This window comes from Euprymna scolopes, chromosome 28 (assembly GCF_053919585.1).
Source record: "Euprymna scolopes isolate OS-2025 chromosome 28, ASM5391958v1, whole genome shotgun sequence".
Lineage (NCBI taxonomy): Eukaryota > Metazoa > Mollusca > Cephalopoda > Sepiida > Sepiolidae > Euprymna > Euprymna scolopes.
Genome location: NC_136509.1, coordinates 57,640,782 through 57,654,337, shown reverse-complemented (window position 1 = coordinate 57,654,337; position 13,556 = coordinate 57,640,782). Strand labels below are relative to the sequence as shown.

Genomic DNA, 13,556 nt, shown 5'->3' with positions numbered 1-13,556 from the left:
AAGAAAAAAAAGGATAAAGAAAAAAAAGGATAAAGAAAAAAAAAGGATAAAGAAAAAAAAAGGATAAAGAAAAAAAAAGGATAAAGAAAAAAAAAGGATACAGAAAAAAAAAGGATACAGAAAAAAGAAGGATAAAGAAAAAAGAAGGATAAAGAAAAAAGAAGGATAAAGAAAAAAGAAGGATAAAGAAAAAAGGATAAAGAAAAAAGGATAAAGAAAAAAGAAGGATAAAGAAAAAAGAAGGATAAAGAAAAAAGAAGGATAAAGAAAAAAGAAGGATAAAGAAAAAAGAAGGATAAAGAAAAAAGAAGGATAAAGAAAAAATAAGGATAAAGAAAAAAGGAGGATAAAGAAAAAAGAAGGATAAAGAAAAAAGGATAAAGAAAAAAGGATAAAGAAAAAAGGATAAAGAAAAAAGGATAAAGAAAAAAGAAATATGAAGAACAAAGAAGGTTAAAGAACAAAGAAGGTTAAAGAACAAAGAAGGATAAAGAACAAAAGAGGATAAAGAACAAAGGATAACGAACAAAGAAGGATAAAGAAAAAAGAAGGATAAAGAAAAAAGGATAAAGAAAAAAGAAATATGAAGAAAAAAAGAGGGATAAAGAAAAAAGAAGGATAAAGAAAAAAGAAGGATAAAGAAAAAAGAAGGATAAAGAAACAAGGATGAAGAAACAAGGATGAAGAAAAAAGAAGGATGAAGAAAAAAGAAGGATGAAGAAAAAAGAAGGATGAAGAAAAAAGAAGGATGAAGAAAAAAGAAGGATAAAGAAAAAAGAAGGATAAAGAAAAAAGAAGGATAAAGAAAAAAGAAGGATAAAGAAAAAAGAAGGATAAAGAAAAAAGAAGGATTAAGAAAAAAGAAGGATAAAGAAAAAAGAAGGATAAAGAAAAAAGAAGGATAAAGAAAAAAGAAGGATTAAGAAAAAAGAAGGATTAAGAAAAAAGAAGGATTAAGAAAAAAGAAGGATTAAGAAAAAAGAAGGATTAAGAAAAAAGAAGGATTAAGAAAAAAGAAGGATTAAGAAAAAAGAAGGATTAAGAAAAAAAAGGATAAAGAAAAAAAGGGATAAAGAAAAAAAAGGATAAAGAAAAAAAAGGATAAAGAAAAAAAAGGATAAAGAAAAAAAAGGATAAAGAAAAAAAAGGATAAAGAAAAAAAAGGATAAAGAAAAAAAAGGATAAAGAAAAAAAAGGATAAAGAAAAAAAAGGATAAAGAAAAAAAAAGGATAAAGAGAAAAAAAGGACAAAGAAAAAAACAGTACAAAGAAAAAAAAAAGATAAAGAAAAAAAAAGATAAAGAAAAAAAAAGGATAAAGAAAAAAAAAGGATAAAGAAAAAAAAAGGATAAAGAAAAAAAAGGATAAAGAAAAAAGAAGGATAAAGAAAAAAGAAGAATAAAGAAAAAAGAAGGATAAAGAAAAAAGAAGGATAAAGAAAAAAGAAGGATAAAGAAAAAAGAAGGATAAAGAAAAAAGAAGGATAAAGAAAAAAGAAGGATAAAGAAAAAAGGAGGATAAAGAAAAAAGAAGTATAAAGAAAAAAGAAGGATAAAGAAAAAAGAAGGATAAAGAAAAAAGAAGGATAAAGAACAAAGAAGGATAAAGAACAAAGAAGGATAAAGAACAAAGAAGGATAAAGAACAAAGAAGGATAAAGAACAAAGAAGGATAAAGAACAAAGAAGGATAAAGAACAAAGAAGGATAAAGAACAAAGAAGGATAAAGAACAAAGAAGGATAAAGAACAAAGAAGGATAAAGAACAAAGAAGGATAAAGAAAAAAGAAGGATAAAGAACAAAGAAGGATAAAGAATAAAGAAGGATAAAGAAAAAAGAAGGATAAAGAAAAAAGAAATATGAAGAACAAAGAAGGATAAAGAAAAAAGTAGGATAAAGAAAAAAGTAGGATAAAGAAAAAAGTAGGATAAAGAAAAAAGTAGGATAAAGAAAAAAGAAGGATAAAGAAAAAAGAAGGATAAAGAAAAAAGAAGGATAAAGAAAAAAGGATGAAGAAAAAAGAAATATGAAGATAAAAGAAGGATAAAGATAAAAGAAGGATAAAGAAAAAAGAAGGATAAAGAAAAAAGAAGGATAAAGAAAAAAGGATAAAGAAAAAAGAAATATGAAGAAAAAAGAAGGATAAAGAAAAAAGAAGGATAAAGAAAAAGGAAATATGAAGAAAAATGGATAAAGAAAAAAGAAATATGAAGAAAAATGGATAAAGAAAAAAGAAATATGAAGAAAAAAGAAGGATAAACAACAAAGAAATATGAAGAAAAAAGAAATAAAGAGCAACAAAACATGAAAAAAGAAGGATAAAGAAAAAAGAAGGATGAAGAAAAAAGAAATATGAAGAAAAAAGAAATATGAAGAAAAAAGAAATATGAAGAAAAAAGAAATATGAAGAAAAAAGAAATATGAAGAAAAAAGAAATATGAAGAAAAAAGAAATATGAAGAAAAAAGAAATATAAAGAAAAAAGGATAAAGAAAAAAGAAATATGAAGAAAAAAGAAGGATAAAGAAAAAAGGATAAAGAAAAAAAAGGATAAAGAAAAAAAAGGATAAAGAAAAAAAAGGATAAAGAAAAAAAAGGATAAAGAAAAAAAAGGATAAAGAAAAAAAAGGATAAAGAAAAAAAAGGATAAAGAAAAAAGAAGGATAAAGAAAAAAGAAGGATAAAGAAAAAAAAGGATAAAGAAAAAAGAAGGATAAAGAAAAAAGGATAAAGAAAAAAGGATAAAGAAAAAAGGATAAAGAAAAAAGGATAAAGAAAAGGATAAAGAACAAAGAAGGATAAAGAACAAAGAAGGATAAAGAAAAAAGGATAAAGAAAAAAGAAGGATAAAGAAAAAAGAAGGATAAAGAAAAAAGAAGGATAAAGAAAAAAGAAGGATAAAGAAAAAAGAAGGATAAAGAAAAAAGAAGGATAAAGAGAAAAGAAGGATAAAGAGAAAAGAAGGATAAAGAAAAAAGGATATAGAAAAAAGAAGGATAAAGAAATAGAAGGATAAAGAAAAAAGAAGGATAAAGAAAAAAGAAGGATAAAGAAAGAAGAAATATGAAGAACATAGAAGGATAAAGAAAAAAAAAGGATAAAGAAAAAAAAGGATAAAGAAAAAAAAGGATAAAGAAAAAAAAGGATAAAGAAAAAAAAGGATAAAGAAAAAAAAGGATAAAGAAAAAAAAGGATAAAGAAAAAAAAGGATAAAGAAAAAAAAGGATAAAGAAAAAAAAGGATAAAGAAAAAAAAGGATAAAGAAAAAAAAGGATAAAGAAAAAAAAAGGATAAAGAAAAAAAAAGGATAAAGAAAAAAAAAGGATAAAGAAAAAAGAAGGATAAAGAAAAAAGAAGGATAAAGGAAAAAGAAGGATAAAGAAAAAAGAAGGATAAAGAAAAAAGAAGGATAAAGAAAAAAGAAGGATAAAGAAAAAAGAAGGATAACGAAAAAAGAAGTATAACGAAAAAAGAAGGATAATGAAAAAAGAAGGATAATGAAAAAAGGATTACGAAACAAGAAGAATAAAGAAAAAAGAAGGATAAAGAAAAAAGGATAAAGAAAAAAGGATAAAGAAAAAAGGATAAAGAAAAAAGGATAAAGAAAAAAGAAGGATAAAGAAAAAAGAAGGATAAAGAAAAAAGAAGGATAAAGAAAAAAGAAGGATAAAGAAAGGATAAAGAAAAAAGAAATATATAGAAGAAAGAAGAAAAAAAGGAATAAAGAAAAAGAAAAAAAATGAAAATGATGAAACAAAAACAAGCAAATTGTGATCATCCTTCTAATCGAAGTTTTTATCCACAAAATTAAAACTTCATAATTTTAGTCATGTAATCTCCATTTACACACATTTTACCAGATCAAGGTTTTGGTTACTTCTAAGCATTTTGCCACCTTGCCATTTCTTTTTTTACACCTATTCAAGGTTTTATTGTCATAAAAGCATTTTCTAGATGGGGATTCCAGCTATTTTTTCAGAGGTGAGGGGGGTTGAAAGAATATAATTTTGTATGATTGCAAATCTATCTTTTACTCAAATGAGATCGTTTCTGGTTTCCACTCCTTAACATTTTCCACTCAACCCTGAAAATGGTTAACATTTTTGCCTTAAAAACAAAAGTTATCCAAGCCTCTCTTCATGACCCAAAATCATATACAAAGGTCTAGAGAATTCACAGGATATGCTTATTCAAGAATGACAAGGAAGGAGGAGAAAGAAGCTACATAACAAACAAGATAAAATGCGACTAGATTAGATAATTGATCTTCTGTATTTTTTTATTTTTTATTTTTTTATTTTCTTAGGTATCCTCATATCTCTCATTCAATCAAACTTCGTTTAAAATTACATATTTAGATGCATCCACATATCAGTTGTGTCGTCAAACAGTCTGTCATGATCAAGTTTATAAGTAGTATTTTTTCCACTAAACATACAGATTAAATGTTCAGGTGCAATCTCAAAATTTTATCTTTTTAAGATAAAATTTTGATTTGACAGTCATGATCTGTTTTATTTTTTAAATTATCATCTTCCACATGAAACATAGGAAAAAAATAAATTAGAACGATTATTACTTTATTATTGTTGTTGGAAAGCTCTATCTAGGATAGAGTCGTTGTGCAACATCGGACGGATGGATGCATGTGCATAAAATGAAAATTGTATGCGTCTCCTCATGAATCACTACAATAAGAAATTAGTAGATAGAAATTGTGACTAACAGACTTTTAATTTTGACATTGAGTGATTTTCAATCTAAACACTAAACTCTGAATTTAAAACCAAACAAGAGTAAAGTGTTATATAATAAGGCGTTTTCCAGGAGGCTAATACATAACAAAGGAATTAATTCATCCTTAAATTCTACACAAAAAACAATTATTGCTTTTAAGTATGATTTTTCATACTTAAATTTGAAAAATTACGGTTCAACAGCATAGTAAAAAAAAATGCTTAATAAATAATACATTTGGTCACTATTTTTGCGGGCAATATGTACATTATCTAACCTGGAAAGTTTTATAAACCTGTTTTATCCAGTGATTTATTTTTGATGTTTTACTTTTAATTAAGAAAAAAATGACATTGTACATAAAAGCTCCTAGTGTACAACTACAAAAATCTGAAAAATTGGTGTTTAATCAATAGTATTCCATACTTAAAAAAAAAAATGTTAGTGAAAGTATTTATTTCTATCCCACAGTGAGAAATGTAACACAAGAGTCGGAAAGTGGGATGTAAAAGTTAGTGCCCTCAAGGAGGAGCACTTTGACCGGCAAAAAAAAAAAAAAAAAATGCCTGGGCAGTCACGTTATAAATAAACTAACTTCTCAAAGATAGAAGACAAAGCCTGGGAAGGTGGACTTCCTAGAACTGCATAGTATCAACAAGGAGAAAGGTCATTACGAATGCTCTCAACTCTGTTAATTTTGGTGCCAAGAGGTGAGAATGTTAGAGGTTTGCAACAATCTTCACAACACTTATTGCTGAATAATCGATAGACAAAAAAATTATGAAATTCAACAAAATTAAAAAGGGTTACAACATTCCTTTTCAACCATAGTGTACTTAATAGATATTATAAGAAAAAAGAGAAAGGAAAGAGCAGGGTGTAAACACCCATTCTTTCATTTTTTTTGTGTGTAATTACAAATTTTGCTTGGTATAAATGATAAGCAACAGTGTATGTAATCTTTTTACTCTACATAGTTATTGCAACAATAGTGCGCGTTATTTTTTAATGTGACTTATGATCAATGACTAATTCGAAAATTGCAGAGCAATTCTTTTTACATTTCATCATTTATGAATAAAAATCAGTTGAAAGTTAAAAATATCAAAAAGAAAAAAATACCAAATTAAAATTTATGTTGATTCTTAAAGATGGTATAGGAGCCTCCCCTCTCCTTTTGCTCAAGGATAAAAAAAAAATTAATGACTATTATTTGAGGTTTTCTTAGAGTGTCTCTCAGAATCTGTATAGAGTACGTATCCATAGTTATTTTTATCACAACAGATAAATGGCAAAAATTTGAAATAAACGTGACTCTTCAGAAACTCCCACCATGTTGGTAGGCAATTGAGGGTCAAAGGTGGTATTTTGTATTAAGTTCTTCTTGCATCTTGAAAATAAAGATCATCACCCATGTTCTAAATGGAGAAATAAAAACCAGGAGAATAAGGGCTCATAGAATGTTGAACGTTTTGACTAACTAATTTTCAAATAATGTAAGGGTGGAGGTGGGAGCCTTTTGGCTCCTACATGAAATAACTAAAAATTTAAATTAAAGTAAAATGATTAAGACAAGTTATTTTATAAACTCTAAGAATAAGTCATTTTATTAGGGACTTCCAATGTGCACTACATTACAGATTTAACTCCTCTTCTGTTATATGTAACAGTAATTTAATATTATCATAACTTTTGCACCATTTAAAAGAAGCTTCAAATAAACTAGTAATATTTAAAAAAAATTTTCAACATATGAAAATAATAAAAATGGAAGACAAAAATGGTATTTACATCATTGATACCTTAAAACAACATTCCACCGTAGTGATCATTTCGAAAGCATAAACATACCCGTGTTTAATAAATCTACCAAAAATCAACTAATCGTCAGATTTTCATGAAATTTTTTATATTTATTCACTTTTGAATTAACTTATATTTTAAAACAGTTTTTTATTAAATATGCGAGGGAAATATTTTTAGGTATTCTAACCCTCTATATTTTATGTTTCGAAAACTAAAAATAAATTTAGGTTCATAAAAATTTCAAAATTTTATAAAGCGGAAGAGTTTAAATAATTTTTAAAATATTATATACACATATATAAATAAACCCATTACTTATATCACTTACCTTGAAGTTGTAAATTAATTCAATATGTTTAAAAAAAAAACAAAAAACAAAAAAAAACGTTTTTTTTTCTCAATAATATATAATTAGTTAAATTACAAAAAAGAAAACAAAAACAGCATTATAAAAAATTCATTTTTAAAAAATTCAAATAGATGTGAAGTTTTAAACAGATTTTGTAGTAAGAATTTCTAATTAAAAAAACATTTTCATATCATAAAAAATGACTATTGGTAATTTTAAAATAGCAGCAAATTCAACTACAACTTCAAATTTTAGTTGTTAAAAGATTTTTATTTCTGGGGGTAGGGCAACTTGATCTTAGTCCTTATTTAAAAAAAAATGCATGGAAGTGTCTAATAAATAAAATTAACAATAAACAATAGCAAAAAAAAAAAAAAAAAAAAATGCATCTTTTGGCACCCATAAAAATTATACACAAAACGATGTTGACTATTTTACACACAAATTTTGATATGCCAACAATTTATTTTTAAAAAGTCATTAAATTTTTTTTTTTAGTAAAATCTTTATTTTCATATTTTATCTGCAAATAAACTGAAAACAGATTTGAAAAATACAATCTTTAAAGTTCTTTTGGAGAGAATAATTTAAACTGAAACATTAAAGACCATTTTAGTTTGTCCAAAATGTTGCCCATCTGTGAAAAATGCAACGTTTTCGTTTTGATATAAGTTTATTGTAAACTTACTTTGATTTTAGTTTTCCTGCCTGAAACATGTCGCAGACATTTTTAGATAAAATATATAAAAAAGTAAATATTTAAAAAAAAAAGAATTAAAAAACATGTCAAGCCAAATGTCAAGAAGATTTGGGTCACAGTTTCTTTCCATCAAAATTCATTTGAAACTTTTATAGCTTGTGAAAAATAATATTTGTACAGATGAGCGATCTTTAATTTCTGTAATTATACTTTTGAACATTTTCAAGTTAAAAACGACTGATGGGAGGAGTCCAATATTTTCCTCTGATTCTTTTTAAATCTCTAAATATTTAATTAGAGATTTGTTGCTTTTTTAAATTTTCAAATTATTGGTCCCCCAATTTCTGTATATACTTTTAAGCTCATGTAAAAAAATACATTGGAGAGGGGCGTATATTACACAAATACATCTTTCTAAATATTTTTTCCTCAAATGTTTTTCTTGTAATTGATTGAAAATTATGAGACAACTAAAGATTTTTTTAAAACAAGGTTGATTTGTATTAGTTTTTCATTAACTGACAAAATGCTATTTGAATTTTTGTAATAACCAATTGAAAATAGTTAATGATTGTGATGCAAAATAAGACGGTGTAGGAACAGAATAGTTAATAAAACCCCTTCTTGTTAAGGAGTTTCTAAATAATAATACTATTTAGAAAATAGTTAACATTAGGAGGTGCAAAGGAGGCTTTTTAACTATTCTGTGCCTTCCCTTTATCAAAGAATGGTCATACTTTTTTAATCTAATTATAAAAATTTTGTCAATTAGACCGAGCTGTAAAAAGAGATTATAGTAGTAGTACTACTAATAATAATTTGTAGTTTGACATCCTCAACAAATCATCCCCCCCCCAAAAAAAAAAATTCTACTCTTTTTTAGATGATTACATGTGAAAGTTTTCAGATGGAAAGAAAAAATAATTTTGAGTGGGGGATCAGTTTCATAAATGCATAAATTAATGCATAGAATTGATCTTTCAAAAAGAAAAAAAAAAAACATTAACTGCTTTTAAAATGCTAGAAAGTCTCAGAAATAACTCATTTTGCATTAAATTGATGCATAAAACTGATCCCCACTCTAAATTCTTTTTTTCAAGGCGTCCAAAAAAAAAAAAAAAAAAAAAAATTCAAAAATAAAAAGAATAATCCGATTTTTAGGGGACAGGTGAGTTAGCAGTGACTGGACAAAATAACAATCGTTTTATATTTACTTTTTTTTAATTATCAGTAAATGTTTAGCAGTAATTTTTCTCAACAAAAATGTTTTTATTTTTAAATATTTTTCCTGTACTTTGTAAATACTATATTCTTATGAAATTATCAATGTTTTTTTAATTTGTTTGCAATTTGTTTTTTGCATTTATAATTTGTTGTGAAAGAAAATAAGGCATTATTAGAGGTCAACACCCTATGCTAATTCACCCCAAAAGAAAAATGTGATTCTATTTTTTAGGTTATTACATGTAATCAGACTGAAAAACTTAGTGGTAAAAAATAAAACAAAAAAAAATTAGTTTTGCATATAAATTTAATGTAAACTGATCACCACTTGTGGATCAGACAGCGTTTTAAAAAAATATGTAACCAATTTTGTTTCTTTTACTTCTTGATCTTCCTTATGAAACTTTAGTATAAAATATGTCATTGTTAAAAGCACCTCCTCCTCCCTACTACTAATGCTAAGACCAAGTTGTAATACAAAAAATAAAGTAATTATGTGTGATTTCATAACTTTGTCAGCCACACTTAGGATAACTGTTAAAAAAATTTAGTAAACTCCCCTAGAAAGTTAGAATCGCCTAGATATGGGGGATCATTTTACATTAAATTTTTTTTCAATGTATTTTCACATGATCGTCTAAAAAACAAAAATTAGAATCTCATTTAAATATTTCTTTTTGATTTGACAAACTATTAAATGTTTATATTATATCCAAAATGTTTATGAACTCGTTTTTCACTTGTGCCTAAACTGAAAATTAAATATTAAAACATTATTTAATCAGTGACCAATGATCAGGAAAAGAGTGGTGTCAGCAAAATAAAAATAAATAAAAACTTGTCCACTGAGCATTGTAATTTTCAATTGTGAACTCTATGAGAGGCATCATACAAACATTTAACAAATAGGTGCAAAAAAATATGTGAACACTTTAAAAGGTTTTATAAATGAACTGTAGAATATTTACTTTATTGTAATAATTAATTACAAAAAAAAAAAAAAAAAAGAAAAAAATTAGACTCAGAGAGTTAATGCAAAATCTGGGAATGGGATTCCTAACCCGACGGTCCTTAATCTTGTGTTGTGAATAAATACATTGTTTTTGCTGTAAAGACCAAAGGATTAAGAGTCATTTTTGGAATCGGAAATAAGGCTAAAATTTTTCTGATGATTTCGATACCTCCAAAATTCTTATCTGCTGCTCATACTGACACTTTTTAGGTTCAGTGGAAAAGGAAGATGTGTGCAGAAAGAGAAAATCGTGTCTATATCTCTTCCATATGCAATGAAGCTGTTTAAAAATGAACACACAGTTTTGTTAGAAGCAGACCAACAAAACTGACTGAAAATATTGAATTCAGTTACTATTATATAAAAAATCCCCCCCCCTTTAAACTTAAAAACTATGGAACATACCGCTATCCTCCCCATACCAAATGTATATTAAGTGCAATATGCATCTCCAAACCGTTGTGTAAAACGTCACCATTGCACACATTAAACGTCATCAATTCGTATGTTTACAATAGTCTGGGTCAATTTCTAGGGAAGAGCATTGGTGCTTGCTACAATGAATAAAATTTACAATAAAAATTGGATAAAAACAATACAAGATTTACCTTTTGTAAAACAAATAGATTTTCATTAATGAACTACACAGACGAGAAAATTAATTTTGACACTTATGCATCTGAAGATAATGTTGCTTACAGGCCTCCGTACATTTTTGGAAAAAAGGCACAAAAATTGATTAACACCCTCTATCATTTTAATTAAGCAAATCCAAACAATTTTTTTCTTAGTCGATTTTGCTTTTGCAATTTTTATCATCTCAAGAGTCATATATTCTATTACATGAATGTATTTTTTTTATTATTGGAAATCAGTTATAAAAAAAATCTTTGTTTAAACTTCATGTTGCGTAATATTTGAATTTAATATCATTTAAAGCTTTTTTAGAAATAATTATTTTTAGAATTTTTTTTTGTTGTAATTCAAATAATTATATTACCGAGAGAAAAAAAAATTATCAAGAAAAAGTGTTTATTTTTTTAGCATAATAATATTGATTTTAATTACAACTTTACAGTAAGTGAAATAAAGAACAGGATTATATATATATATATATATATATATAACTTTTTTTTTTTTTAAATTATTTGATTTTTCAGCTTTAAAAAATGTTTATTTTGTTAAGTTTTCGTAACGTGAAATATAGGTGGGGGGTTCTACCCCCCCACATCCATATTTCACGTTACGAAAACTAAACAAAATAAACATTTTTTTAAAGCTGAAAAATCAAATAATTTAAAAAAAAAAGATAGTTATATATATATATATATATATATATAATCCTCTTCTTTATTTCACTTACTGTAAAACCTAAAAACATATTTCCTCTAATGAAACCTACTTTTATTATGTAAGTTTATTTCACAATGAATAAATACCGAAAATTTCACGAAAATATGACAATTATTTGATTTTTTGCTAGATTTTTAAAACAAGGGTATATCTATAGCTTCAAAAACGTCACTATATGAGAACGTTGTTTTAAAGCGTCAATAATGTAAACACGATTTTTGTCTCGCATTTTCATTATTTTTGTATGCTGTAAAAATTCAGAAAAAAAATATTAGCAGTTTATTTGAAGTTTCGGGTTTGTATTACTGTACACATAGATTCGAAAAAGTCAAAAAACAAATATATAACAAATAAATGTTATCAAAGGCAAGATAAGTTACTTTTCTACCAAACTGGATATATTTTCGTGTTTTTATTCAATGTAACATGTTTATTCAGCTCGAAAAACATGCAGTGTTTACCGATGTATTCGACAATTCAAAATGGCGGCCGACTATCTCTTAAACACGGTAAGTTCGAGAAAAGGTGCTATAAATAATAAACTAGACAAAATACTATTAAAAAAACACCGAATATATGTCAACCTATGTCACGATAATATATATTGAGCGAATTTCTAACAGTATTTTGTCTAGTTTATTATTTATAACACCTTTTCCCGAACTTACCGTGTTTAAGAGATAGTCGGCCGCCATTTTGAATTTTCCAGTACATCGGTAAACTGCATGTTTTTCGAGCTGAATAAACATGTTACATTGAATAAAAACACGAAAATTGTATCCAGTTTGGTAGAAAAGTAACTTATCTTGCCTTTGATAACATTTATTTGTTATATATTTGTTTTCTGACAACTTTTTCGAATCTATGTGTACAGTAATACAAACCCGAAGTTTCTTTTAAATGGTAAAAAAGTTAGAATGATTAAATTAAATTACAGTTACATCGGGTTACATATGAGAGGGGGGGGGCGTAAAACTGTAGCGCGCGTTGGCGGTATCTAAAGTGCAAATCCTAATATTTGTTCAAAATAAAATACCCTGGGTAGTGAGTAGTATTTTAAGAATATATATTTATGATGGAGTATGGTAGTGTCGGCTTATAACCAAAACTAGTTATACCAGCCTTTTAGAATAGTTAATTAAATTTTTTGAACTACTAACCCTAAGTTTGGCTGTCTAGATCGTAAAACCACAGGTAAGTGTCTAGAAAGTAGAACCCCCTCCCCCCAAAAAAAATAAAAATAAATAAAATACAAAATCGGTTAACTACCCTAAAACGTTAGAATGGGCCATAAATAGAGACCGTTTTATTACGTTAAATGCATACACGAAACTGATTCTCGACTCTAAATTCCAAAATGATTGTTTTGTTTTTCTAATTTCCAAGTTTTCACGTAATTGGTTAAAAAAAAAAAAAAAAAAAAAAATTCAAAAAACTTTCTTTCGAGTATTATAGTTGATTTGTGCTTCTAAGTCAAACCGTAGAAACATTAACGCAGTAACGTCCGTTAAACCCAGAACTTGTTAACGCTTCTTTTTTTTTTCTATTTATTTTTTAGTTTCTATCGTATAAGTTTCTAGTTAGTTTTCAATTTCAAGCCTTTTTCTAGCACAAATAAATAGAAATTTAAAATTAAAGTTTTTCGTCTCGCTTTTTTACCTGCACGTCGAATTTCTTTCTGGCTGCCATGACTTTGCCACCCATCCAGGTGAGTAGAAACATCGACGCTACGGCCACAAGAATGACGTAGCCAAATTCAGGTGGCAAAATTTCATCCAATGTTGTAGACATGTTTTCCGCACTTCGTCGGCGGACTTCACGTTCAGCAGGGCAAATAGAAAAGCGTGCTCTGATGATGAAAGCTGTGTGATTGCAGCTTGTGATAACAAGAGCAGAGTTACCGGCCTTGATTTTAATTTCACCTTATTATTTCCCGGTTTTCAGTCTGATTGTATTTTAAGTAGGATAGTCCACGGAGTAAACTGTAGTGACTGCTGATGTGAAAGGGATAAGCAATTGGTAAAAGGGATGGTACTTTGAAGAATGGACTAGAATGCGTTTAGTTAAGAATAAGAAAGACAGCGACCCTGCCGACCCTCTCCACTTCTCTCTCATTTTGAGGGGGCAAGTATTTAGTTCTCTTTCACTGCAAAAAGTGTGACACCAGGGGCGGAAAGTGGGATTGAAGGTGCAGTGGTGCACTGATATACAAAAAGTGTGTGGGCAGCCCCGTCGGCATTCTCTAGTAAGGGCGCCTCAGGCGATTAGCAATAAACCAACCTATTTCCAAAGAGAGAAAGCAAAGCCTGGGAGAGTGGATCTCCTAGAATTGCACGACACCGCAATCAACAGGGATTAGACTATTACAGAAATGGTTT

At 27.1% G+C, this 13,556-nt stretch overlaps 1 protein-coding gene across 1 annotated transcript in view; it reads right to left on the bottom strand.

Moving 5' to 3' along the window:
- The window catches only part of LOC145249660 (glutathione S-transferase 3, mitochondrial-like), a 73,110-nt gene extending 59,798 nt beyond the window's left edge, over positions 1-13,312 (bottom strand). Inside the window, exon 1 of the mRNA XM_080111447.1 lies at positions 12,838-13,312. Coding sequence (XP_079967573.1) covers positions 12,838-12,969 — 132 coding nt within the window. The 5' untranslated portion in view covers positions 12,970-13,312. The remainder of the gene's footprint in view (positions 1-12,837) is intronic.
- Positions 13,313-13,556: the final 244 nt, after the last annotated feature.